A 27952-nucleotide genomic window follows, 5' to 3' on the forward strand; every position below is an offset into this window, starting at 1 on the left:
AAAAAAAAAAAAAAAAAAAAAAAAAAAAACAGAGTGAAACATACATTGAAAGAGCTCATTTCAATTCCTGTAGTGCCGAGTATCAGGAGTGGACATCATTGTTGCCTCCGTGATTTATGCTGCTACAGAATGACTAAGACATTGAGAAGAAACTGGCCTAGTGATGCATGACTTTAATCCCAGCACTCAGAAGGCAGAGGCAAAGGTTGAGGCAGGCAGATCTCTTTGAGTTTGAGGCCAGCCTTGTTTAAATAGTAAGACCTTATACATAATAAATAAATAAATATAAATAGTAAGACCTTGTGTCAAAAACACAAAGAACTGAGACTGTCATCAAGAATTATAGAGGTAACATCCTTGTTAAATTGCTAGATCAGAAAGATGCTACATTGAATTCTTGAAAGCACACTGAGAAAATTAAATTACATACATAGCAGGCGTTTATAAGAATAAAAAAAAAAGAGCGGGACTGTGGTGGCATACGCCTTTAATCCCAGTACTTGGCAGAGGTAGGCAGATCTCTGTGAGTTCGAGGCCAGCCTGGTCTATGGAGCTAGTTCCTGGACAGCTAGGGCTGTAACACAGAGAAACCCTGTCTCAAAAACAAACAAACAAACAAACAAAAAAAGGCAGGGGATGGTGGTGCACACCTTTAATCCCAGCACTTGGGAGGCAGAGGTAGAAGAATCTCTGTGAGTTCGAGGCCAGCCTGGCCTATAAAGCGAGCTCCAGGACAGCCAAAGATACAAAGAGAAACCCTGTCTTGAAAAACCGAGAAAGAGAGAGAGAGAGAGAGAGAGAGCGCTGAATTATTTACTAACATCTCTTTGACTTAATTTCCGTTTCTGTTGAGTCCTATCACAGCCACCACCTATTTAGCTTGAAAAAGATTTTATGTGTACTTATGTGTACTAGGCTGCTTCCTATTGTTGTGATAAAAACACCATGACCAAAAACAACTTGGGGAGGAAATAAAGTTGTTATTTCGCTTGCAACTATAGCCATCAGGACAGGAAGTCAGGGCAGAACTCAAGGTAGGAACTTGGAGGCTGGAACTGAACTGGAGGCAATAGAGAAGTGTTGCTGATTGCTGGGGACCCTTGGCTTGCTCAGCCTTCTTTCTTATATCTCCAGGATCTGCTGAGAACGGCACGGCCAGGATGCACTGGGTCCTCACACACCAATTATTAATCAAGATCCCAGACTTGCCTGCCTACCAATCCGACGGAGGCATTTTCTCTGTTGTGGTCCCTCCTCTCCAGAAGGCCATAGCTTATGTTGACAATACAAGAACAAAAATCCCACCAGCACAGTGTGCCTGAGCTTATAGTATGTGCACCACGTGGGAGCAGGTACCTGAAGAAACCCAAAAAGGGCATCAAGTCCCCTAGAATTGGAGCCTGTGGTGTGGGAGGAGGGAACTAAGCAGGGTCCACTTCGTGAGCTGCAAGCACTCTTACCCAGTGAGCGCTCTCCAGCTCTGCTTAGCATTAAAAAACAAATCCACTCATTGTAGGTTTTAGCTTACTGTTAGGTTCACTTTTTTACCAAATTCTTCCAGTAGTCTGAGAATGTATGTCAGACAAATGTTGATTTACTGTAAAAGAATTACTTCTTAAAAAAAATGGATAAACATACTAAAAAGTTACAAAATAAACAGTTTTACCATGAAATACGAGCTTTCTTTGTGACTCCTAGTCACTGGAGAGAGGATGTTTAACAAAATTTAAAGCCGGAATCTAATGAAGGATTGCTAGAGTGAAGTGACTTCCTTGAATATGTCATTTTCTTTTTTCTTTTGATTTTTTGATACAGGGTCTCTCTGTGTACCAGTTCTGGCAGTCCTGAAAAATCGCTTTTTAGAGGAGGCTGGCCTCGTACTCGGAGATCCGCCTGCCTCTGCCTCCCCAAGTGCTGAGAGAAAAGCCGTGCACCACGCCTGGCCCAACTGTGCATTTCTGTGAAGAAAAAAAATCAATTCTACACTTTTCCCAGAAGTTCAGGAGGGCTCTCGTCTAAAGCTCAGTGAGACAAGGCTGTGCTGGAGAGCCACAGAACGCCGTGGAAAAGACTCACAACTCCGGCCCCGCCACCCCGGGGATCCGCCCTTCGGGAACTCGCACCCGCCACCCCTCAGGCGGTCCCCGCTCTTTCTCCCAAGTTTTCCGCCTGCCGCATTCCTTCCCGGGCGCGTCGGCGCGCGCTGACGTCATGACGCCGCACACGCAGCCCCGCCCCTGCAGAGCTCGGGGCCGGGACGGAGCCGGGTTTGCTCTCCTTCCCGGAATGTGAGGCTCTGGGTTCGGCAGTGCACAGCGTTCGCCCCGGTCTTCCCGGTATCCCGCGGCTGCCGTCGTCGCCGGTGCTCGGTTCGCGCGCGCACGCGGAGGCCGGGCGGCCGGGGCCGTGAGGCGCGCGCTCGCGTGGTCGCCGCCCCTCGGAAGCCTCCGGGGCCGCACACGGGTTCGCTACGGAGGGAGGCGGGGGCCTGCGGGAGGAGGCGGAGGAGGAGCGAGGGAAGATGGCGGCCGTGGAGCTCGAGTGGATCCCCGAGACGCTCTACAACACCGCCATCTCCGCTGTAGTGGACAACTACATCCGCTCGCGTCGCGACATCCGCTCCTTGCCGGAGAATATCCAGTTCGACGTTTACTACAAGGTACGACCGACCTGCTCGCTCGGACCCCGCCGCCGCCTCCGGGCCGCACCCCCTTCCACGTCCGCGGCCGGGCCCACAGCCCTCGAGGCAGGGTCCCCTCGGAGACCGACTGCGGTGGCGGCTTTCCGATACCCCGCCGTCCCCGCGTCTGCCCCCCGAGCTGTGCGATCCGGGGGGTTCTTGTGCGAGTGCTGCCCGCCATCCTCTCAGAGGCCCTGGTTAGGCCCACGGAAAATGCTCGGCTCAGCCCGGTCCCACTCGGTCCTCCTGTCGCTGGGGTATCCTCCGCCCTGTCCTCTTTAGTGTCAGCCTGGACTTTTTTTTTTTTTTGCTGTGATCCTCCCCCAGTTCTCCCCGGCACTCGTCCCCCCCCCCCCGTACTGCTTTTCATTTTTTTCCTCCGCTGGTCGGAGTTCTGTCCATTTTTTCCTTTCTTCCCTCAAAACGAAGTGATTTACTTAGGGATTACTGGAAACGGTCTGTGGGCTTCATTTGCATGTTCTTGAAAGCTTTTTGTGTGGTTTCAGGTTTTGTTTTGATTTTTCGGCTTAGACTCGGTGTTGAGTTAGGGATTTTACTAATAGGGGAGTGTAGACCGGCTCTTTAGAAAGGACGCAGTGAAAATCACCGAAGGAAAGAAGTAGAAATTATGCCCACGTATATGAAAATTGCAATTCTGCAGCGTTTCTAAATCGCTCCCCCTCAAAAATCTGAACTGAAAGTCTTCCAAGTTGCTCTTCAAGGAGTTTCAAGGGTAGGTGTCCTTAGACGTGGACAATTTTTGCAGTGTTCTGAGAGGGAGGAGAACTTTGGGAACTCGGAGCCTCCCTTTTCCTCTCCCCACATTTGAGTGTGAACACTGGATTCATTCACTGACTCCTGCTTTGAGTCAGCGAGAACTCCAGTTTGCAGTAGCCACCTTTGCAAATATGACCGGCAGAGATTTTATTTTTATTTTTAGATTTTTAAATACTACTTGATTAGTAAGTTGTCTCCAGTGGTGTAATTTGATATTTAGCAGATGTGTACGTGCGTTTATGTATGTGTAGTGTTTTAGGGCGTTTGCTTTATTAGAGAGATTGTCTGCTTTTTCCAGCTTGAGAACATATTTTTCAGAATTAGCAACTGACATACTGCAGTCTATAAAATCCTGCTGCTTTGCACCAGCTCCTAACATTTAAAATCATTTCCCTCCTAAGTATTTGGAGAAGATTCATTTTGACAACGTGTAGTATAATTTTTGGATTTAGAAGAAAACCTCCCTCCATTCCAAATGGTTTTGATACACTGATTTACTTTCGTGTGTAACTAATGTTAATTTTATGCATTTAAGCTACATTTATCCCAAGGACAAATTAGTCTGCTATTCTCAAACCTGGAAAACTGCTGCAGTGTGTGCTGTTTCTGTCAGTTTTATTAAATCGTATGCAGACGTGTACACCTTTTGGAGCCAATCACTGGGAATCTAACCAGGAAAGAATACTTTTACTACTTGAATTCTGTCGAAATACTTTAGTCTCTTGTTTTCGCTAAAAGGAAAGCTTTTCCTTTGAAAATTATTAGTGTGAGTAGTTAGTGTTCTTGGCATGTGTCTGGTCTTCATGGGGTTCAGTTTTCTTCTTTTGGGTACACTGTACTATTTTATGGTTAGATACTTGATGTGAACCCTGGTGCTGAGCTGGGAGCAGTGGTACCTGTTCTGAACAAATGTATAGGATGTTTGATTCTCTCTAGGAACCCAACATGGATCTAGTACATCTGTTTGAAACCATTTCCTAAGCCATACTGAATGCCGTGGACCCCCAGGATGCCACATCAAGCATGGGTATCATTGTGCTCATTGAAAATGACAAGATCATCAAGATACTGAATGCCCTGCCGGACTAACCTTGTGCCTAGTCCCACTTCCCTTTTGTTTGTTTGGTTTTTTGACCAGGCTGGCCTTGAACTCACAGAGATCTGCCTGTTTCTGCCTTCCAGTGCTGAGATTAAAGGCACGTGCAACCACCGCCTGGGCTCTGTTGCTTTTCTTTTCAGTAAAATTGCCTTTCTTTCATTTTTGTTTTTTTGAGATAGGGTTTCTCTGTAAAAACCCAGGCGGTCCTGGAACTCACTTTGTAGACCAGGTCTACCTGCATCTGCCTCCTGAGTAATGGGATTATAGGTGTGTGTCACCACTGCCCAGCTCAAATTGCCCCCCCCTCTCTGTCTCTCTGTCTCTGTCTCTCTCTCTCTCTTTCTCTCTCTCTCTCTGTGATTGGGAGAGGTGCATTTTAAGATAGCTGGGTATATTAAAACGCTACATATTTTAATATACCATGACATTGGCACAATGACAGTAGAGTGAGAGATTGGTTATTGAGTATAATAGAAGCCCAGAAAGAAACTAAAACAATTTGAAGTTTCATTACATAATGACGTTAAGAGAGTACTGTATTTCAGATCATGGGAAAAGATTTTTGGGATACTTTGTTTAGATGAGTGGCTGTTTGTTATGTAAGTTAGACCACTATATCAGATTATGTACCAAAATTAACTCCGTGGATTAAATTTTTAAGTATACCTATTAAAATTAACAGAATGAATTATTGGGTCTGCATCTTACATCGAGAAATGACTGGAATATATCGTTTACAGAAATTTTAAAGATAATTTAAAAATTACAAAAGCATCACATAAAAATATACAAAGGACTCTCTCTGCCTGATTGCCGTTAACATGGACACAAGTCACGTACAGCCCTTCAAGCTTGCTAGAGTAACCAAAATGCTGGGCAGGACCAGTTCACAGGGACAGTGCATGCAGGTACATGTGGAATTTATGGATGACACCTAAATGTCAAAGGTCCCGTTCAAGAGGGAGATGCACTTACTCTCCCTAATGGAGTCAGAAAAGGAGGCTCGGAGGTTGTGTTGACCTTCCTGCTGGGTCCTGAGTGTCCACCACTTGGCCCATGATGACCTGCAACTATTAAATAAAACATTTGTATTGTTTTGAAAAAATATATACAAAAGGTGAAGGTTGCTCTTCTTGCCAACACTGCAGTGCCTGCCATCTTGGCACAGAGAAGACTTTTCTAAGTTTAAAACCAAAAGCCTGGAATAAAAAGCATAAGGACCTGAATTTAGTTGTCAAAACAGGCAAGCAGGCTCCCTGAGACTCACTGGCCAGCCAGCCAAGCCTAGGGTGAGCTTCAGGCCAGTGTAAGACTCTTCCTCAAAAAATAGCTGAGGTGATCAGTGTTCCTGAAGAACAGCACTCAAGACTGTCCTCTGTGTGTTCTGTGTATCTACAGCCGAAGCTTGTGCATCTCACACACCCAGTAAAAATAAAACCCTAAAAGAAAAAAAGAATTTTAAATGATAGAAACTATTGCAATGTTTGTGGGAGTACAAATCAACATATCCTTTTTTGATTGTTTTGGTTTTCTTTTTTTATTTTCTGTTTTTTTTTTTTTTTTTTTTTCAAGACAGGGTTTCAATGTAGCTTTGGAGCCTGTGCTGGAACTAGCTCTTGTAGACCAGGCTGGCCTTGAACTCACAGAGATCCACCTGACTTTGCCCTCCAAGTGCTGGGATTAAAGGAGTCTGCCACCACTGCCTGGCTTTGATTTTGGTTTCTCTGTGTATCCCTGGCTGTCCTGGAACTCATTATATAGACCTTTGGCCTCAAACTCAGAAATCCACCTGCCTCTGTCTCCTGAGTGCTAGGATTAGGCTTCATCTGTGATGTTTTAGTAACTAACATTCTAATATATTGCGTGTCTAATTTCAGTTTATTTGTTTTAGTCAAGACCCTGTATCCCACTACTTAATGGCTCTCTTTTTTGGAGACAGAATCTCATGTAGTCCAGGGTGGTTAAGAATAACCCTGTTCTGATCCTTCTGCACCACCACACACAGGGCTGCCAAGTGCTCTATTAACTGAGCTACAGCCCCAGCTCTTTTCAGTGGTCCTGGAAAATCTTTCATGTGCCAATGTTGGAAGTATACAGTGTATAATGGTGTGTAATGTATGTGCACTTGCATATGTGTCTACCACGATCAGAGAAGACATTGTAGGCCCTACTTTATCACTCTGCCTTATCTTGAGAGAGTTTCTGTTAGCCAGCAAGTTCTAGTGGTACTCTTGTCTATGCTCCCTTAGTGCTGGAATTATTCTCGCATCACATTAGTGATGGGTGCTTGAATTTAGGTCCTTTTTTTTTTTTTTTAGATTTTATTTATTATGTATACAACATTCTGTCTCCATGTATGCCTGCAGGCCAGAAGAGGGTACCAGATCTTATTACAGGTGGTTGTAAGCCACCATGTGGTTGCTGGTAATTGAACTCAGGTCCTCTGGAAGAACAGTCAGTGTTCTTAACCTCTGAGCCATCTCTCCAGCCCAATTTAGGTCCTCTTGCTTGGACAACAAGTACTTTTATCCACTGAGCAATCTCCTCAGGCTAGATATCTCTGTTAAGTGTTATTTTAGCTGTAAATTCACCTTCTTCTTCTTCTTTTCCTTCTCCTCCTTTTCATTTCTTGCCTTTTTCTTTTGTTTTTTTTTTTTTTTTTTTTAAAGGAATGGGTTGTGTTGTCCTGTGAACAGAATTTCCTAGTCTGGAATTTCAGTGGTTGCTATATGAAATGTTACTACCCTCCCCCCCCACACACACACACACCTGGATGCTCTTACATTTGTCTCTGTGGGAACTTTGTGAATTTCTTGGTTCATACCCGATTTGTTTGGTTTTGTGAGTGTGGTTGTACTGTGTGCAGTGCAGGTGTGTATGTGGAAGCCAGAGGTTAACCTTGAGTATTTCTCAGGAGCTGTGTACCTTGGTCCTTTTGTTGTTTGTTTCAGACAGGGACTCAAGAGAGAGATGTGCCTGCTTCTGCCTCCTGAGTAAAGGAATATGCCACCATGTCCTGCTTCACCTTGTTTTTGGAGAAGAGTCTCTCTTAGCCATGTAGATTTTCTACTTTTGTATAGCTTCAAACCCAGATGTTTACACGAGAGTTGTAATATTTTTATCTTGTGTTTCTCTGTTTAAAAAGGGTTGGATGTCTGCATCTGTCACTGTTATTTGTCATAATTCAACAAGTTTTATTTACTCCCGTTCTTTTGCAGAAGTCTACTGAAATTATTTCTTGAGGAGAGTATTTAATTTATCTTCTTAAACTTCTTTAGCTACCTTCCTAAATCAGTTAGGATTGTTTTTTGTCTCTGATAGATGATGATTAATTTTGTAGATCAGAGAATAGTTTTTTTTTTTTTTATTGTTCTGGGATGTGTATGGGGGTCACCACTATTTTCTTCAAACTAACATGGTGCCTTATTACAATATTCAGAGACATATTGAGTTGATAAAAGTGGGGCTGGGGTAAAGTACATGTGTAAAACCAAGGGTTTGATCCCCAGCACCAAAAATAAGGAAAAATAACTAGAATGCTCATTGTTGTAGCATTTTGGTATTTGCTATCAAAACCATGGAGATACAATAGGTACAGAGAGCTCTGGGTTTTATGAAATGAATCTTCCTTGATCTGATGTTAAAATAGGAAACACCTATTTTTATCTATAAATTAAAGCAACCATATTCAGAATTTGTTCTCAGTTTTTCCATTTTTGTCATAGTCTCCTAAGTAGAAAAGTGAAGTTGCTGTTCTACCAGCTACTAGCACTTTGCCTAAAAAAAAGTTACTTAAATCACACATATGGTAGTTAACAAAGAGACCCTACAACTGGACAGGTACAGGGTGCAGAGAATAAGACTGTGCACTGCACAGCTCATACCACCCGACTCCCCACAAGGTTCATGGCTCATTGTAGAGTAAGGGACTGAAAAGGCTGTAAGAGTCTGAGATTGTAGGTAGTCACAATGAAACAGCAGTTGTGACAGCATGCACAAGTCCTGCTTCAAGCTAAATGAAATACCAGCATGGGGGTGAGGAGGTGGACATGAAGTCCCACCCCTGTCTCCACTGGGAGAGGAAGAGTAGTTGATTTTCTTTAAGGATGTGCTTGGAAACCAATCCAAGCACCAGTGGATGGCCCTACAACCAAGAGAATATGTGTAACACAAGCTGAACTTTATGCGCGCACACACACACACACACACACACACACACACACTTTTAAAAAGGAACAAATTTGTGCTGCGGTGAAGGGAGCTGCATCTGGAAGGAATTGAGGAAGGCAAGATTGACTATGACCAAAATACATTGTGTGACATTCTCAAAGAGAGCTGGAAAATAGGGGCACGCCTTTAATTCCACCACTTGGGAGTCAGGCAGGTGAATCTCCATGTTTGAGACCAGCCTGGTCAGCAGAGCAAGTTCCAGGATAGCCAGGGCTATATAGAGAAACCCTGTCTCGGGGTGGGGGACAAATAACAAAAAACCTTGATCATTAGACTGGCTATAGTGAGTGGTACACACTTGTAATCCCTAGGACTCTGAATCTCAGCAGCTGGATAAGAGGCTAGAGGATCACAAATAGCTAGACAGTGAGTTCAAGGCCAACCTGGGCTACATGAAACCTTGTCTCAAAAACCAACAGAAAACAAAAATTCCCTCTTTTTGTGGGAGTGGTTGAGATAGGGTTTCTCTGTGTAGCCCTGACTGTCCTGGAATTCACTCTGTATCCCAGTCTAGCCTCTACCTCTGAGTAATAGGATCAAAGGTGTGGTCCACCCCTTGTCTCAAAAATCCCCTCTTAATTGAGCAGTTCTTTTTTTAGACTAATAATTTATCCAGTAGGAACTATACATAGGCAAGCCTTACTTTGGAAACTAAAACACCAGGGATGCTGCCTACTCCTGGATCCTCTAGGGTGAGAAGAAGGTCAAGAAGTCTTGAAAGAAAAGGCCAGAAACAGGGTACATCTGGTGAAGAGGCAGATTAGATAGTGTAAACTTCTATTTAAAAAAAAAATCTATTTGCAAGGGCTACAAGGTGGCTGAAGAGATTGAGGCCTTGGGAGAAAAGAAGGAACCAAGTAGATAGAAGGTGTGTTTCCATCCCTCTGCCCTTAATTTCTTTCCTCTCTACATCTAGTTAGATTCTCTTTAAAAGTCCACTGCAGAGTTGAAACTGTTAAGGGAGGACCTAGAGGCTGGTAAAATTCATTTACCTCGGGACTGGAGAGATGGTTCAGAGGTTAAGAGATTGCTCTTCCAGAGGTCCTGAGTTCAGTTCCTAGCAACCATATGGTGGCTCACAACCATCTGTAATGAGATCTGGTGCCCTCTTCTGGCAGGCAGGGATGCCTGCAGACAGAACACTGTACACATAGTATATAAATCTTTTTTTTTTTTTTTTAAGAATTCAATTTGCCTCTGCCCTTTGTTGTTGGGGTCTAGCTGGGGCAGGAGCTTAATGGGATACTCCCCATTTCCAGCCCCATTTGGGACTCCTAGATGTATATGGAAGGTAGTCCAGTAGAGCCCAGAGGAAAAGTGTGGGTAGGAGTGACATCAGGCATCTGCCAGTTCGTGCTGGACTGGGTTTGTAAAATGAGAATAATGAAGCTAGCAGTTATTTTGTGTTTTGTTCTATCCATATTCCCCCAACACCTCAAGTGAGGAAGGATGAGCATTGCATTGCTTGAGTGTTGGATGGTAAGTCACCAGAACTGGAATTGGAAAGGGGTTGGAGAAGCAAGCATTTGCTGAGGGGCTGGGTTCTGAGACACTCCATTTCATCTAAGAAGTTGTGGACCTAGGCCTCTAACAAGGAGAGCCTTGAGTCAGGTGTGGGCTCCAGGGGTTCCAGCTCCAGAAGTGGCATCTGAGATTTGAACACCTTTGTGCAGACAGGAGCTTGATGTGGAGAACTTGAATCTGTGTCATTGGGGTTCATCTTACAGATTTATTGCTGGGTATTTCTAATACCATCTTCTCAAGAACTAATTCACCCACTGTCCTTGGGGAAGATGAGCTGTCCAAGGAGAGGGAGGGCAGTGTTCACCCAGTATTCAACCTATTGACCACATGCTTATAGACAAAGTTTCATCAGTGACTCCAGAAATGAGCTCTAGAGAATAGCAGTACCAAAAACAAATGCAGGAAACACTGGGTTTCCTAGGGAGATAGTAGTGTCGGTAGTTTCTGGGGCTGATACAGTGATGCACCCAGTGAAGTTGAAGTAGCCAAGCTTTAGAACTGGTGTGTGCACCTTAACCTCAGTGCTAGATATGGTCTGCTCAGCTTTGGCGAAATGGTGGGCTACTACACTGTCTGAGCCATGTGTTCAGCACCAAATTTAAGTACAGCTCATCTTTCTGGAGACCACAGGAGAGATGTGGCGGGGGGCCAGAGGCTTGCAGAGAACAATGAGAGAAGTACTAGACCTTGTGTGAAAGGCGGGCAGGAAAACAGAAGGAATCAGTGGAGCAGTGCACACATCTCTGGATACCCTGAGATCCTACCTTCTCCCCACTGAGGTAGAAAGTGCCGTGGCCTCATACTATGGCAGTGGTGCATCTTGAACATAATCATTAGCTACTCATTCTTGAACCTTTTGTTCCAAAGACCCTTATTGATGAGTTCCGTTGTGCCTGGTACATGGTTCCAGATGAGCCAGTGTCACTTACTTGGATTTCTGAGCTGAGCGGGAGCACTGCTTAGGGCAGCTGCTACTGTAGTTACCTTTCCACTGTCAGCCCATTCTCACTCTGAGTGTCAAGAAACAAGTATGTTCATGGCTCCCATGCCTCCACCCATGTCCCCTAACTAATGCCTGCCTCTGCCACCTAGCTCTGCTAGTGGCTGAAACCCCCACCCCAACACCGATGGCTCACCATCACCATGGCTGTAGGGCTCAGCTGTGGACTCCTGCTGCTTTCAGGCTGCACCTGTCAGGCTTATTAGACAATCTTGAAACTAACTATTACACCTGTAGAGCTGGGTGTGGGCACACACCTTTAATCCCAGCATTCAGGAGGCAAAGGCAGGCAGATTTCTATGAGTTTGAGGCCAGCCTGGTCTACAGAGTTAGTTTGAGGATGGCCAGGGCTACACACAGATAACTTTGTCTCTCAAAACAAAAGAAAAATGGGAAAAAGTTATTAATTAGTGATACAGGTTGTTTTCATTTACTTATTTTTGTAGTATTTTATATTCATGAACATTTAGATTTTTGTTTTGGTTTTGTTTCTTGAGATAGGGTTTTACACTGTAGCCCAGCTTGACCCAGAACTGCTGAATAGTTTTGAATAGCCTTGAATTTAGCAATAATCCTGCCTCAACCTTTTGAGTGCTGAGATTACGCTTAAAAAGGCACTAAGCCTTTTGCATTGTAGAGTTTTATGTGACCATTTATCTCTGTTGCTTTTGCCTGTGATATAATGGTTACAAAGTCATTATTACCAGGTCACTTTTAGTATTCTGATTTGTGTGAGTTCTTGTGTGCAGGTTGCATGTCTGTGCACAGAGTGTAGAGGCCAAAGGTCTGTCTTGAGTGTTCTTTGCTAAGAAACTCTTAACTTTGGATTTTTGTTGTTTGTTGAGACAGTCTCTTCAATAGGCTGGAGTTCCCTAAGCAGGCCAGATGGACTGGGCTAGCCTGTGAAGCTGAGGAGGTCTGCCTGTCCTGACCTTCAGCACTGGGTTACAAACCCTTAATGTTATGCCTTTTTTTCCCACAGGGTCTGGAGTTAGAACTCAGGCCTCACGCACATTGGCTAGCACTTTACTGCTGAGGGACTCCTCAGCCCTGATTTAATTTTTAACATTTAAAAATTGGGGGTTGTTGAGGTAGCTTGGTGGGTAAAAACCTGCAGGAGAGACTGGTTACCGAAAGTTTTGCTCATCCACATAATGTGCTTGCATTCACATACTCAAAATAATTTGAATAAAATACAAAGGTGTTAAATATTTAGGAATTAGATACTATCTTTATCTCTAGTTGGAATCTCTAACCCCCCTTTGTCCTGTCAACAATATTAATCTTTATTTTGGGATATACTTAAGGGTGAAACAAACATGAATGGGACTGTGTAATTTAAATGTGAATCCATTTTATCTAGATAAGTTAAATGTCTCCGTATAGAAAATAGCTGTTGTTTGTGACAGGGCAGGTTGTCAAGCTGTTTTGTTTTTGAGACAGGATTTCTCTGTGTAGATTGGGCTGTCCCGATCTCACTCTGTTAAACCAGGTTGACTTGGAACTCAGAGATCTGCTTGCCTCTGCCTCCTGAATACTGGGATTAAAGGCATGCGCCACCATTGCACAGCTCAAACTGTATCTTAAGTGATGTGGGACGTCCTTCTCTATAAGTGTTGGTTTTATTGGATAATGCATAAAGCTGTTTTGGCCAATGGCTTAGGCTGGAAATCCAAACAGATATATAGAGAGAGTAGGCAGAGTCAGGGAGACACCATGTAGCTGCCGAAGGAGACATGCTGGAACCTTACCAGTAATCCACAGCCTCATTCCAATACACAGATGAATAGAAATGGGTTAATTTAAGCTATAATAGCCAGGAATATGTGTAAGCTATTGGCTAAGCAGTGTTGTAATTAATATAGTTTCTGTGTGATTATTCAGGTCTGGGCGGTAGGGGAAACTAAAGAGGCGTCTCCTAACTACACTTAAGGAAGCAGCTCCTCTAAATTCTATTTCAAATTACATTTAGTAGGTTATATCAATTTTTAGTTAAGGGGTATTATGAACTGCACAACACATGCAACTGAATTTGTCTTTGACTGGCAAGAACAGGCATAATGGTTATATAACTTGTTTCATTTTTATCTATTTTATAAAAGAAATTCTAAGCCTTAAGGTTGATAATGATAATCATTTTGGCAAGGATTTGGGAGGGCATACTTATGTATAATGTGTGTGTATACAAAGTGTGTGTGTGCACATGACATGCATGCACGTGTGTTAAGTGCATGCACATGTGCCATTGTGTGTGTGAAGGTCTAAGGATAACCCTGGATGTCAGTCCTTCCCCTTTTGCTTTTCTACTGTGTATGATGTTCAGTCTCTACCTTCCTCTTCCCCATAGGAGCATTGCGATCGCAGACTGGGGATTCAAACTCAAGTCCTAATGCTTGCATGGGCATGGTTTTACCCACTGAGCCTTTGGAAGTTAAGATTTTTTTCTTAGTGTTTTGGAGAACTGTCTAAATATCTTGGTTAGTACATTTTTGGTTCTGCTTTGCATTATTTTACCCCCGAACCGGAATTTGGTTATGAATTCCCAGCTATATTTTTCTTGTATTATTCTGTAATGGCCAGTTGTCACGTAAGTATAACTTATTGATGCTAGTGCATTTTACTGCATACATTCTCAAAAACTTTTTATTTTTCTGTAGCAGAAAGGGCATTTCTGGGGGCTGTAGGAATAGCTCAGTGGTTAAGAGTTCTTCCAGAGGTCCTGAGTTCAATTCCCAGCACTCACATGGTGGCTCACAAACATCTATATCTGTAGTCTCCATGGTATCCAGTGTCCTCTTCTGGTGTGTGAAATACCCATATACATAAAAGTTTATAAATTAATTAATTAAAAAAGAAAGCCATTTCCAAAATTAGCGGCTCATTCCTTAAGAACTAGGTTTTAATGTTAATTTGAATATCTTCATCCCATGAAGATCACAGTTCTATTGGCCTTCCTGAGCGTATAGTCTCTCTTCTCGGCAGCAGTTGTTGACTTTGCAGAAACCATTGGTATCTATACTTTTTCCTCTCCCGTGTTAGAGATGGAACCCAGGGCTTGGTGTATGCTGTAAGCTTTCTATCACTGAGCTGTGTGTGTACCTAATTTAATCTGACCTTTGTGTGACTAATGATCTTATGCCCAAAAATATGCTGAGTTTGTAGTTTGTTTTCCTGCACAGAGTGACCTGCCTTCCTCTTTTTTGCAACCAATGTTGTCATCAGTTGAGTTAGTGTTAAGTAGCTGTAATACAAAGTGAACTAAGATAGCAAAATTTCTGTCATAACTTACATACATTCAAAAGCATTTGGTGAAATTGAGGTCAGGAAAAATGATAAAACTGAATTTGTTTCCTTTTTAAATTTTCATTCATTTAAGTATGAGTTCCTTGACTTCTTGTGTATCTGAGTACCATGTGTTTGTCTGGTGCTCAAGGAAGACAGAAGAATTTGTAGTACCCTCTGGAGTTGGAGTTACAGGGAGTTGTGAGCCACCCTGTGATTGCTGGGAATTGAGCCTGGGTCCCCTAAAGAGCAGTCAGTCTCTTAACTGATGAGCCATCTCTCTAGCTCCTCTCTGTATTTGTTTTTGGTTTTTCATGTCAGGGTTTCTCTTTGTAACAGCCTTAGCTGTCCTGAAACTAGTTCTGTAGACCAGGCTGGCCCCGAACTAACAGAGATCCTCCTGATTTTGCCTCCAGAGTGCTGAGATTAAAGGCGTGTGCCACCACTGCCTGGCCATACTTGTTTTTTAAAAACATGTTTTTAATTAATTAAACTTTATATTTGTGCACGTATGTGGAGATCAGAAGACAGTTGGAGGAATCAGTTCTGTCCTTACACCCTTTGGATCCCTGTGATTGTGCTCCAGTCTGTAGGCTAAGCTGCAAAGCTCCTTTATTCACAAAGCCGTTTTGGCAATCCCTAAATTGTTCTTTTTTGATTGCTTGTTTTATTTGTTTGTTTGTTTTTGACAAAGTTTCTCTGTGTAGCCCTGGCTATCCTGAAACTTGCTCTGTGGGCCAGGCTGGCCTCAAACTCAGATCTAACTGCCTCTGCCTCTTGAATGCTAGGGTTAAGGGTATGTACCACCACCACCCAGCTCCTAAATTATTCCTTTAAAAAGTACCGGTTCCTGCTGGGTCGTAGGGGTACACACCTTTAATCCCAGCATTCAGGATGCAGAGGTAGGCAGATCTCTGAGTTTGAGGCCAGCATAGTCTATAGAACAAGTTCTAGGATCACCAGGGACACACACACACACACACATACACAGAAGACACCTTGTCTGGAAAAACCGAAATCAAACAACAACAAAACAGTTCTAACAAGTCAGAAATATATGAATCCTGTCGTCCTGGATCTTTAGATAGATGTATTATATACTGTTAGTGCTTGTGAAATATATGCAGAACTAAGCTGAGTATTTGAGATTGGCTAAGGTGCCCAATGGAGTATGTTGACAAAGCTGCCTTCTAGATACTGGCTTTGCTGTTATTTTGATAACTTAAAATTATCCAGTTTTGTTAAAGAAAAAAAACACTTAAGTTTCTTAAGTAATGGGCTTCTGTATGATACATATAGCTAAATACCACACCTTTGTAATTTATAATATTCCAGGTGCTATTCTATTTCACAATAATAATTCTGAACAATTATGTGCAATGTTAAAGTTTTTATGAGTTATAGAAATTTATTCATTGCATTTTTTTCATGCAAGCCTCTTTTCTGATAATGCTGTGTATTTATAATGCTGTGTATTTTAATCAGCCATTAAAATCTGCTATTAAATCCTGTTTTTTTTTTAATTAGAGAAGAGTTTATTTGGGGCTTACAGTTTTAGAGGGTTAAAGTCCATGACCATCATGGCAGGCAGCATAGTTCTGGAACAATAGCTGCTAAATCACAGAGCAGAAAATTAAATTAAAACGTTAAAAATAATTATTTTTCTTATTATTATTACAGCTTTACCAACAGGGACGCTTATGTCAACTGGGCAGTGAATTCTGTGAATTGGAAGTTTTTGCTAAAGTTTTGAGAGCTTTGGATAAAAGGTAAAATTTGTGTGTATGTGTATTGGCTTTCACGCATTTGTCTGTCCTTCCTTCTGAGTCTCATGTGGCCCAAGATGGGCTTGAATTTGCTAAACTTCTGATCTTCCTTCATCTGCTTCATGAGGCTTGAATTACAGATAGGAGGAGACAGCCCTCCCCCCAATAAAAAGACTACTAAAACATATGCCATAAAATTTGCTACTTATACCATTTCAAAATGTATGATTCAGGGGCTGGAGAGATGGTTCGGTGGTTAAGAAGACTGGTTGCTCTCCCAGAGGACCCAGATACAATTCCTAGCACCTATAGGACAGTGCCTATATGGAACTCTAGTTTCGGAGGTACTGTATCCTCTTCTGGCCTTCAAGGACAATAGGTGTACATGCGGGCAAAACACTCATCATACACATAAAATGATAAAATAGTATATAATTCAGTGATATTAAGTATACTTGCTTGTTCAGCCATCAGTAATAGACATTTGCAGAATGGTTTCACCATTAAAATTTATAAGTAGACAAAAGACCACGGAATACTATGGTAGCAAGTTCCATGGAGTGGGACGATAACTCAGTGAAAAGCTTTGAATAACAAAAATAAGAGTTATACTTTATTTGACGGGAAAAGGTCAAAGAACATATTTTTACTTTATAAATACACATAAAGAAAGCTCTTAGTGAAGGGTTTGATAGTTTTAAGGCAGGGTGTCATGTAGCCCAGTCTGGCTTTAGATGTTGGTCTTTCTTTACCTTACACCTTACTGAGAGATATTCTCTATATCTATCTCGGTCTTGCTCTCTCTTCCTTCCTTCCTTCCTTCCTTCCTTCCTTCCTTCCTTCCTTCCTTCCTTCCTTCCTTCCTTTCTCTTTCTCTTTTCTTTTCTTTACAGGGTTTCTCTTTGTAGCTTTGGAGCCTATCCTGGCATTCATTCTGTAGACCAGGCTGGCTACCTCTGCCTCCCAAGTGTTAGGATTAAAGGCATGTGCCGCTACACCTGGATGCCAGTGTCTTTCTTAATGTTCACTGTCACATATGCCAGGCTAGCTGACCTGTGAAATTCTAGCAAGTTTCTTATCTGTGCCTCCCATCTTCCTGTAGGGCTGCACTGGATTTCTAATGCTTGTACTACTGTGTCCAGCTTTTATGTGTATGCTAAGATGCAGACTTGTTGTCAGGCTTGTGTGGCAATTGCTGAGCCATCTCCCCAGACCCATTGTCTTATTTTTGGAGTATATGTGATTTTTAAAATTTATTTCATATGCATTGGTATTTTGTTTGCATGTGTCTCTGTGTGAGGGTTTTGGATCCTCTGGAACTGGAGTCACAGACAGTTGTGAGCTGCCATGTGGTTGCTGGAAATTGATCCCTGGACCTCTGGAAGAACAGCCAGTACTTTTAACCACTGAACCATCTCTCCAGCGCCACTATATGTGATTTTTAAAGCTAGCTCCATCCTTAGGTACCATCAGGTTACAGACGTAGCCTCTCTTACCTTGTTTTGTTTTAGAAAACAATGGTATCATATTTAATAGAGGAGCAGCTATCTCTAAAGGGGCAAAATCAATTGCCTCTCTAGAATCACCTTTCTCTTCTCTTTCAGACATTTGCTTCATCATTGTTTTCAGGCTTTGATGGATCATGGTGTTAAAGTTGCTTCTGTCCTGGCCTACTCATTCAGTAGACGGTGCTCTTACATAGCAGAGTCAGATGCTGCAGTAAAGGAGAAGGCCATCCAGGTTGGCTTTGTGTTAGGTGAGTAATGGGAAAGTAGAGGAGTGTTTATTCTGTAATGGCCTTGAATTAAACCTAACAATAAGGGTTCCTGCAAGAGTTCCCACAGTCTGCAGATTGTGAGCAATTGTCATACCTAGGCGTGGCCTATTCAACTTTAGCATGTAAGTGGTGTCTTCCTGAATTCTCGTGGCATTCCAGCACAGTGACAGTAATAGTATTTGCATATGCCGAAGTAGACTTAATGAAGTTGAGTAAGTGGATCAGCTCATAACTTTTAGTGAGCTATGTTTAGAATCCCGTCTCTGTGATCCCAAAGCACGCCTTTCTGCTGTGCCATGCTGTCACCAAATTCTTTAACTGCTTACCGTATGCTGTGACATAAGACTTAAATCTTTTTAGGGCCTTGTTTTCCAAAATTAGGTATTTTTATTTTTTTGTGGAAATACTTTATAAGCAGAAACCACTTTAAAATATTATGGGAAGGGATATAAACATATATCCCTTTATATTTATATATATATACTTACATATAAAAGTAAGATGTTAATATTATTAATTAATTAATATTAATATGGAATGTTTGATTTAGGTGTTTTGTTATAAGCATGTCATTGTAGCTTAAGTTTACTGAGTCACTTAATATTACTGATTTTCTTGCTCTTCAGGTGGATTTCTTTCCGATGCAGGCTGGTACAGCGATGCTGAGAAGGTTTTTCTGTCTTGCCTTCAGTTATGTACTCTACATGACGAGATGCTTCACTGGTTTCGAGCAGTGGAGTGTTGTGTGAGGTAAGCTTGGAGCAGATCCTATGATTAGGTGGTACTTAGCTATAGGGGTACTTGGTGTTAGTGGTTTGGGCTCAGAATTCTGGGTGTACTCCCAACAATTGATTAAATCTCTTAGATGGTAATTATGCCATGTTTTCAGTAGTCCAGTCTCCATCTCCAAAATGTTCATGAGTCCTAAGCACTTGAACCTTTTATTTCCATAAAAATATATTAGATCTTTAGAAAAAATGCTATCTGATCTTAGAAAACGTAAGGAGAGAGACTCATTTCTCAGTTCGCTTTCAGCCTGTGCTGTTCTTTTCACTTTGACTCAATACCCGACAGAATCAGCTTAAAGAAGAAAAGATTTCTTCTGGCTTACATTTTAGGGGTTCATGTTGTTCATGGTAACTTGACCCCATTCTGCACTCACAGATAAACGTGGTAACAGAAGCACGTCGGAGCAGGAGTGCAAAGAAAGAGTCAGGACAAGTTGTAGCCCCCAAGGATGTGCTCCTGGTGACCTACCTACCTTTTCCACCTAGGTCCCCGTAACACCGTCATGTCATTCATTAATCCATTGATTAGTTCCCAGTCCTCATGGTCTGTCTCTAGGAACCCAGAGGTTCTGCTTTATTAAGTAACCTAGGCATTTATTAAGCCAATTAAGTTGACAGTTAAGATGCTCACATTCTGTATTTGTGTGTGTGTATGCGTGTGTGCATGTGTGTCTGTGTGTCTGTCTCCGTGTCTGTTTTAAGACATTGTCTCACTATGTGACCCTGATTGACCTGGAACTCACAGAGATCTGCTTGTCTTTTGTCACCGGAGTACTGGGATTGAAGGTGTGTGCCATCACATTCATATCATTCCATATTCATTTTATCTGTCTGTCTGTCCTTGTTTGATTAGTTTATCTAGACGGTTTCTCTGTGTGTAGCTCTGGCTGTCCTGGAACTCTGTGTACACCAGATTGACTTGAATTCACAAAGATCCAACTGCCTCTACCTTCTGAGTGCTGAGATGAAAGGTGTGCACAACTGCCACCTGGCAGTATTTATTCCTTTAATAATTTATTTTTATAACTAATTACAAATAATATATTTATAGTTATAAATCATTTTAAAATTTTAGATTTGTTTAAATTTTATGTGTATGAGTGTTTTTGCCTGTGTGTATATATGTGTAGCATGTAGGAACATTGACTGCAAAGGTGAGAAGTGGGCATGGGGTCCCCTGAAACTATAGTTACAGGTGGTTGTGAGCCACCATATGGGTGCTAAGAATTGAACACAGGTCTTCTGCAAGATAGTAAGCACTCTTGTTTTGTTTTTGAGACAGAGTTTGGTTTCTCTGTATAATTTTGGAGCCTGTCCTGGAAGAGTAGTAAGCACTCTTAATTGCTGAGCCATCTCTCCAGTCCCTTAGTTTTGTTTGTTTGTTTGCTTGCTTGCTTGCTTGTTTTGAGCTAGGTCTTTTTACATAATCCTGGCTGTCCTAGAACTCACTAAGAGACCAAGCTGGTCATAAACTCACAGAGATCTGCTTGCCTCTGCCCCTCAAGTGCTAGGGTTAAAGGTGTGTGCCACCATACCAAGTTTAGTCCCTTAATTTTTTAAAAAAAAATTAGATTTATTTTTGTATTTGGTGAAGTGGGGGCAGGAAGTTGAGGTACATGCAGCAGTGTTCATGTGGAGGAAAGGACAGCTTGCAGGAGTCAGTTTTCTCCCTCCGGCATTTGGGCCATAGGTATTGAACTCAGGTTGTTAGGCCACTTTTACCCTCTGAGCCTTCTCAACAGCTGGTATTATATAATTTGTTTTTGTCTCATCTGTCTAGTAATTTGCTTACTCTTTTTATTTCTTTATTTTATTTTTGGTTTTTCGAGACAGGGTTTCTCTGTAGTTTTAGAGCCTGTCTTTGAACTAGCTCTTGTAGACCAAACTAGCCTCTGCCTCCCAAGTGCTGAGATTACACACACACACACACACACACACACACACACACACACACACACACACACACACACACACACACACACACACACACACACACCCTTAGTCTCTTTACAAATTGTTTGTGGGGCTGGAGCTATGTCTCAGAGGTTAAGATCAATTTCCAGCACCCAGATGGTGGCTCACAATCACCTGTAATGAGATCTAGTGCCCTCTTCTGGCCTGCAGTTACACATGCAGGCAGAACCCTGTATACATAATAAATAAATAAATCTTTTAAAAATTTGTATTTGTTTGTGGTGTGTTTGTGTACATATTCATGTGTATGTGCACATGGGTAGACACATATGTGAATCTATGTCGAGTCATGTAGTTGACATCAAGTCTTCCCTGACTGCTTTTCCACTTTATTTGCTGAGGTAAGGTCCCATCTAGCTATTGAGTTTGCTCCAGGAATCCCCTGTCTCTCCCTCCCAAGAACTGGAATTACAGACTGCCACCAAGCCTACCCCCTTATTATATAGGTAGGTTCTGGGGAATCCAAACTCTGGCCCTTAGGTTTCATGGCAAACACCTCCACTGAGACATCTCTCTAGCCAATTTTCATTTTGTTTTGACTCTGTGGTGTGCAGGTGCACGTGAATGTACACATAGGCTCACATATGCCCTGCCCCTTGTGTGGGAGTCAGAGGACAACTTTTAGGATTCTATTTTCTTGTTTCACTAAAACCTGGGGACCAATCTCAGGTCATCGGGTTTCACATGCATCACTGCCTTTGCCCTTTGAGCCATCTCGTCAGTCCAGCTCTTCTGTCTTGCAATAAATATATTTATAAACTGAATGACTGAATGACTTCTATGTTTGCTTTTTTCTCATTTGAAACTTAACATAGTTTGACATGGTAAACAATAGTTGCTTTTTAGCCCAGCATGATGGCATATACCTTTAATCTCAGCACCTGAGATGCAGAGGCAGGAGGGTCTCTGTGAATTCTAGAACTGCCGGGACTATGTAGAGACCCTGTCTCAAAAAAAAAAAAAAATTAACCAACCAACAACAACAAAAATAAACCCAGTTACTTTTTGCGGTAGTAGTTGATAAGGGAGGTGTGATTTCACATTGTTAATTGTGAAAGTGCAAGTGGGAACCTTGGCAACACACCCTTTGCTCAGACCTGTGAAATGCACCAGAAGTTCCTTGGCTCTTCCATCCTGCTTACTTTCAGGATGGATACACAGAGTATCCATAGTGTATGTTTGAACAGACCACCAATGGGACTGGAGGAAGCACCAGGCAGTGCCTTTCTGGCATTAAATAGTCTATCATCTCTGCATGTGCCAGTTACAAAGTAATGGCCAGAAATGATCTTCCTCCTGGAGTACTCATGGTAAATAAAGGGCATTGGCAACTCCTGATTGCCTTTCACTCGAGAGAGTCTCATGTATACCAGGCCATCTTTGAACCGCCTGTGCAGCTGAGAATTACCTTTAACATCTGATCCTCATGACTCCACTGTCCAAATGCTGGGATGGCAGATCACACCACCGTGTCTAGTTTATGTGGTTTGAACCTAGGGTTTTGTGTAATTGGAGGTTTCTCTCCAGCCCACCAGTTCCTGAATAGTCACTCTAAGGTTTAATATTAATTACAAACTGTTGCACCTATTAGCTCTATCTATTAACTATCTCTTACAACTTAAATCAATCCATTTCTACTATTCTGTATTTTACCATGATGCTTGTGGCTTGTTACATCACATCTTGCTTCTCCAGCAGCCGTTGGTGTCTCCTTGACTTCCCCTTTTCTCCCTGTATCTCTGAATTTCCCACCAGACTCTATTCTGCCTGGCTGTTGGCCAAAACAAACTTATTTATTAACCAATGGTAATAACATATCCACAACATACAGAGAGACATCCCACATCAGTATCATGCATGCTAAATAGGCATACTACCAGCTGAGCCACATGCTCTGTAGCATGAATTCTAATTGTTCTTAATAATAAAAACCAGGAGTCAGCTATCAGGGGTGAAAGCTGAAGGATCAGAGAAGCAGAGCGGCAACCACTAGAGAGTTCTTACCTCTGCCAGTGCTCAAACCAAAGGGGTAATCCTGTCTCCGTGAATCCCCAAACTGAAAGCTCTCTCTATGAACCTCAGACTGCCTCTCTGGCCGAATCCTCAAACTGAATTCCTCCAGCTCCTGTTTCTTCCTATATTATATTCCTCTCTCAGTCCAGTAGTATTCCTCCTTGTCTCCACCTCCCTAGTGCTGGGATCAAAGGTATATGACTCCCACATACTGAGATTAAAAGTGTGAGCCACCACTACCTGGCTCTCTCTCTGAGACTGGATCAATCTTTAGTAGTGGAGGTGGGTGGCCTTGAACTCAGAGATCTTTCTGCCTCTGGGAGTGCTGAGATTAAAGGTGTGTGCCACCACTGCCTGGCCTCTGTTTCCTAGTAGTTTAGCTCTGTACTCTCATCTTCAGGCAGGCTTTATTTGTTAGATTACAAACAAAATATCACTACAATCCTCAGCCCTGTTGTTATTTTGTATTTGTATACAAGGTCTTTCTATGGTACCCAATATGGCCTCAGACTCATTCTGATCTGTTGATCTGTTGATTTGTTTTTTTCTTTCTTTTTATTTTTACTTTATTTTATTTTTTTGGTTTTTCGAGACAGGGGTTCTCTGTAGTTTTGGTGCCTGTCCTGGAACTAGCTCTTGTAGACCAGGCTGGTCTCGAACTCACAGAGATCCGCCTGCCTCTGCCTCCCAAGTGCTGGGATTAAATATTTTTATCTGTAGATGCTTTACTCTTAAGTTCATATTCTGCTCAACCTTGACTGCCCTGCTCAGAAATATAGTTATTCCACCCACCATCTAGGATATCGAGATTAATTCTCCTTCCCTCCATTCCTTTCTCTTCTCCAGTGCTAGGGACTGAATTTAGGGCCTTACACATTATTAGGTATGGAGGGCCTCTACCACCTAGCTGTGCCTGCTTCTCACATGGTTTTGACAGTTTCATTATTTAGACCTAGCTCTGCCTCTAGAGTACTGATATTAATGCCCTGCTTTGTTTTCTTTTAAATGTCTTTTATGCTTTATCGCCTCTGGGTTCTAAGCATTTTCAGAATGTAGTGGCCTTGTAAATAGACATTGCGTTCAGCCAGCACTATAACAGATAAGTATTTGTCCTATAGTCTGTAGATGTATAGTCTACTGCGGCCTTTATGTTGATACACTTGCGTACTCATTAGGTTGTTAGCAGGTTAAACATTTTTTTGTGTGGTGTGCTCAGGATTTTCAGCCACAGAGGGTATAGGACAAATAGGTATTACCGTTGTGTCATTGAACTTACCTTAGTGGTACAGTAAGCTAAAATGAACACTTAGGAAGCAGCACGAATGAGAGCAGTGGCAGCTGATGAAGTGATACACAGACATCCAAAAACTGATGAAACTGAGAAAGAACGGTAATGGTAGGTGTAATGTGTCAGATTGTTTTTTATTTTCTTCACTATTTTCTGCATTGTATTTGAATTTGGAGCAAGAAGGATTCTTTTTGTTGTTGTTGTTTAACACACGCTGAATACACAAAATATATGAATATTTAGAGAACAGCGTGAATCGACGAGATTCATCACAAGAAGCTCTCAGCATTATCAGCAGTGCTGTAGATAGAACAGTTCTTTCTAGTGCAGCCTCATTTCTTGTGTCCACTGTCTTGTCATTTAGGTGCTGCACCATTATTTTTTTTTTTATTTTTTATTTTTTAAATATTTATTGATTGATTTGTTATGTATACAATAGTCTATCTGGGTGTATGCCTGCAGGCCAGAAGAGGGCACCAGACCTTATTACAGATGGTTGTGAGCCACCATGCGGTTGCTGGGAATTGAACTCAGGACCTTTGGAAGAGCAGGCAATGCTCTTAACCACTGAGCCATCTCTCCAGCCCAGCTGCACCATTATTTTAAGAGGTTTTCAGGGACCAGGTGGTGGTGGCTCATGCTGGGAGGCTGTGAGTTCAGGGCTAGCCTGGTCTACAGAGCAAGTTCTAGGACAGGCTCCAAAGCTACACAGAGAAACCCTGTCCTGAAAAACAACAACAACAAAAAGTTATCAGGGTCGCTATGCTGGAAGTACCAAAAGTAAAAGCTTTTTTGTCTTTTTCAGGTTGCTTCATGTGCGAAATGGAAATTGCAAATATCATCTAGGTGAAGAAACATTCAAATTAGCTCAGACATACATGGATAAGTTAACAAAGCATGGCCAGCAAGCAAACAGAGCTGCTCTCTATGGAGAACTATGTGCACTTCTATTTGCAAAAAGCCACTATGATGAGGTGAGTTGGCTTGCTGTTTTGAGACAAGGTCTTTGGCCTAAGCTGCCTTTAAATTTGTGGTCTTCCTCTTTCACCCTATCAAGTGCTGGGATTGCCGACCTGTGCCACACTGTTTCAAGGTAGCTCCCATTGGAACAGGATAAGCCAGTTCTCTTACCTGTCTTCTGAGTTACATTTCAGGTATTGGGTGGTCCTCAGGGTTTTTGTTTTTTGTTTTGGATAAGACAAGACTTGGTAGCCTGAGGCTCGGGCTCCTGAGTGCTGAGGTCAATGCTGCTCAGATGGCAGGCAGGCGAGCACCACCACTCACAGCTTTCACATGCTAGGTTCCTGTCCCTGTCGTAGGTTTCATTGCAGAATGGAAAAATACTTCATTTGCTTTTTGGGTTTGTTTGTTTGTTTGTTTGAGACAGGGTTTCTCTCTCTAGCCCTGGATGTTCTGGAACTCTCTCTGTAGACCAGGCTGGCCTTGAACTCACAGAGATTCATCTGTGTCTGCCTCCTGAGTGCTGGGATTAAAGACGGTGCGCCTTTAATCTAAAAATAGATTTATTAAATTTGTTAAATGTAAACAGATTTATTTTTGATTGTGTTTCATGTATGTCTGTGTGTTGCCGTGTGTACATGAGTACAGAGGAGGCTAGAAGAGGGTATTGGGCTCCAGTTACTACGGGTGGTTGTAAGCAATCTAGTGTGGACGCTGGAAATAGAATGTGGGTCCTTTGTAAGGCCAGCAGCTACTCTTAACCACTGAGCCATCATTCCAGCCCTTTTTCATATGTATGCGTGTGTAGTATGCATAAATATGCATATATCTATTCACATGCTTGTGAGACCATGTATGTTGGCAGGTGCATGTATACATTTGTATGCATGTGTGCAGAAGTTCAAGAATGATACTGGGAATCTCAATCACTATTCCAGCTTGAGGCAGGACCTCTCAGTTAAGCTCAGAACTTACCAAAATGGGTTATCTTGCTGTCTTCTTTCTTTATATAATAGCAGTTGTCACTATCCAGGGTAACTTACTTTGCTTTTTTTGCCTTCTGCTAATCACTAGGAAAAGGTCATTTTTGTTTGTTTTGCTTCATATTACATAGATGCTAGCTCATTGCCTGCACTTGACCTCTGTAACTTTCTTTTCCACAATAATAGACATACCATGTGCTGTGTTATCAGTTAAATGTATCAATGAACATGAAGTGCTTGTAATATCCAGTATAAAGTAGGCACTCTCAACTAAACACATAATTAATAGGGAAAATTATAACTGGGTATAATGATGTGCACCTTTAATCCTAACAACTGAGACAGAGGCAGTTGGATGTCTCTCAGTTTGAGGCCAGCCTGGTCTACATAGTGAGCTCTAAGCCAACCAAGGTTATAGTGAATCCTGTCACAGATAGAAAAATGGGTGGAGGGAGGAGCTGAAATGTTACAGAAGGGAAAGGAAACTGTGTGAAAGCTAGTCTAGGACTGAAGCCTTAAAATATACTTAGTTCATTGAGGGGCTGGAAGAAGGGGAATGTTTGCTAAGGCAGGGTCAGGGAGCTGCTGTATGCAGTAATGGCTTCTGGAACATAGAATATAGAGCAGGCCTCATTTCCTGAACATATATCCCATCTATAATACTTTAATTTATAAAAACTATAGGAGTGTTTTGATATAGGATTCATATATAGGTTCACCTCCAGCTCACTGAGCTCAGGAAACTCCTGCTACCGTGGCCTCGCTGACTCTGGAATGACAGGTGTGCACCACCACACTTTGCTTGAGGAAGATATAGAGATAAGAGTAGAAATAGTGTGATCAACTCAGCACTTTCAAAAGATCACCTCAGAAAATTTCAATTATAAATATTCTTGTGTGTGTTTAAGTATTTTAAATCTTGTAGGAAAATTTACAATAATTTCATTAAACACTTGTCATTTAGTTTGTCACTTTGTTTCAGTTCTTTTCTCTTCTCAATTTTTTCAAAGGCGTATAAGTGGTGCGTTGAGGCAATGAAGGAAATTACAGCAGGCTTGCCAGTCAAAGTTGTGGTGGATGTTTTAAGACAAGCTTCTAAGGTGAATATGATGTCTAAAAATAAAATGTTTTTAACAGCAGTCTTTGATAACTGACTAGATCTGTGTTCTGAGTTTCTGTGCTTAGTTTCTAATCAAAACTGTCCCATAGCTTAATCCTAGCACTTGGGAAGCAGAGGCAGGTGAGTGTCTGAGGTTAACCTGGACTACATAGCAAGATCCAGGACAGCCAGGGCTACATAGAAAGACCCTATCTCAAAAAACAAATAAAAAACTGCCTCATAAGTTTTTCATTATCAAAGAAACCTGTAAAAATAATTGTTTGAGCTCACTGAAGTACACATCACAGTAATATTTGATGCTTGAATTTTTGTCTTCCTTAAAGCTGTGTAGTAACCTCAGTTTCTCATTGGAAATCGTGTGGACCCGTACACCTAGAGCGAGGCTGTCTTCTGTAGGATTTACCTTCCTTCTGCATTGCATTTCTCAGTGAGAAAGCTTGTTATACTGGACCTGATAGACTGCCTTTGATTTTTCTCTAGTTTCTTTTTTTGTAAATAAGTATAAGAATTCTTTGAGGCTATTTATTAGTACCTCAAAGTTAGCTTTAGTATACAAAAGCCTTGAAATAAAGCACTGATGAACTTTAATATATGTTCTTTGTATCGAAGTTACTCAAACTTGAGTATTCCATTTTGGTTGCTTTTATCTGAGTCGTTTCTTTTTTTTTTTTTTTTTTTTTTTTTTTTTTTT

At 41.9% G+C, this 27952-nt stretch overlaps 1 protein-coding gene and 1 pseudogene across 1 annotated transcript in view; both read left to right on the plus strand.

The window, feature by feature from the left end:
* The first annotated feature begins 2256 nt into the window (after positions 1–2256).
* Appbp2 (amyloid beta precursor protein binding protein 2) overlaps positions 2257–27952 on the plus strand; it is a 40435-nt gene continuing 14739 nt past the window's right edge. Inside the window, 6 exon segments of the mRNA XM_050119574.1 lie at positions 2257–2659; positions 16273–16361; positions 17963–18114; positions 18762–18885; positions 25004–25172; positions 27152–27291. Of these exon segments, the coding sequence (XP_049975531.1) occupies positions 2522–2659; positions 16273–16361; positions 17963–18114; positions 18762–18885; positions 25004–25172; positions 27152–27291 (812 nt within the window). The 5' untranslated portion in view covers positions 2257–2521.
* Positions 5272–7181, plus strand: LOC126486981 (40S ribosomal protein S28-like; annotated as a pseudogene).

The sequence above is a fragment of the Alexandromys fortis genome, unplaced genomic scaffold (assembly GCF_014885135.2).
Source record: "Alexandromys fortis isolate MF-2015 unplaced genomic scaffold, M_Fortis_MF-2015_v1.1 scaffold_173, whole genome shotgun sequence".
In the NCBI taxonomy this organism is placed as follows: Eukaryota; Metazoa; Chordata; class Mammalia; order Rodentia; family Cricetidae; genus Alexandromys; species Alexandromys fortis.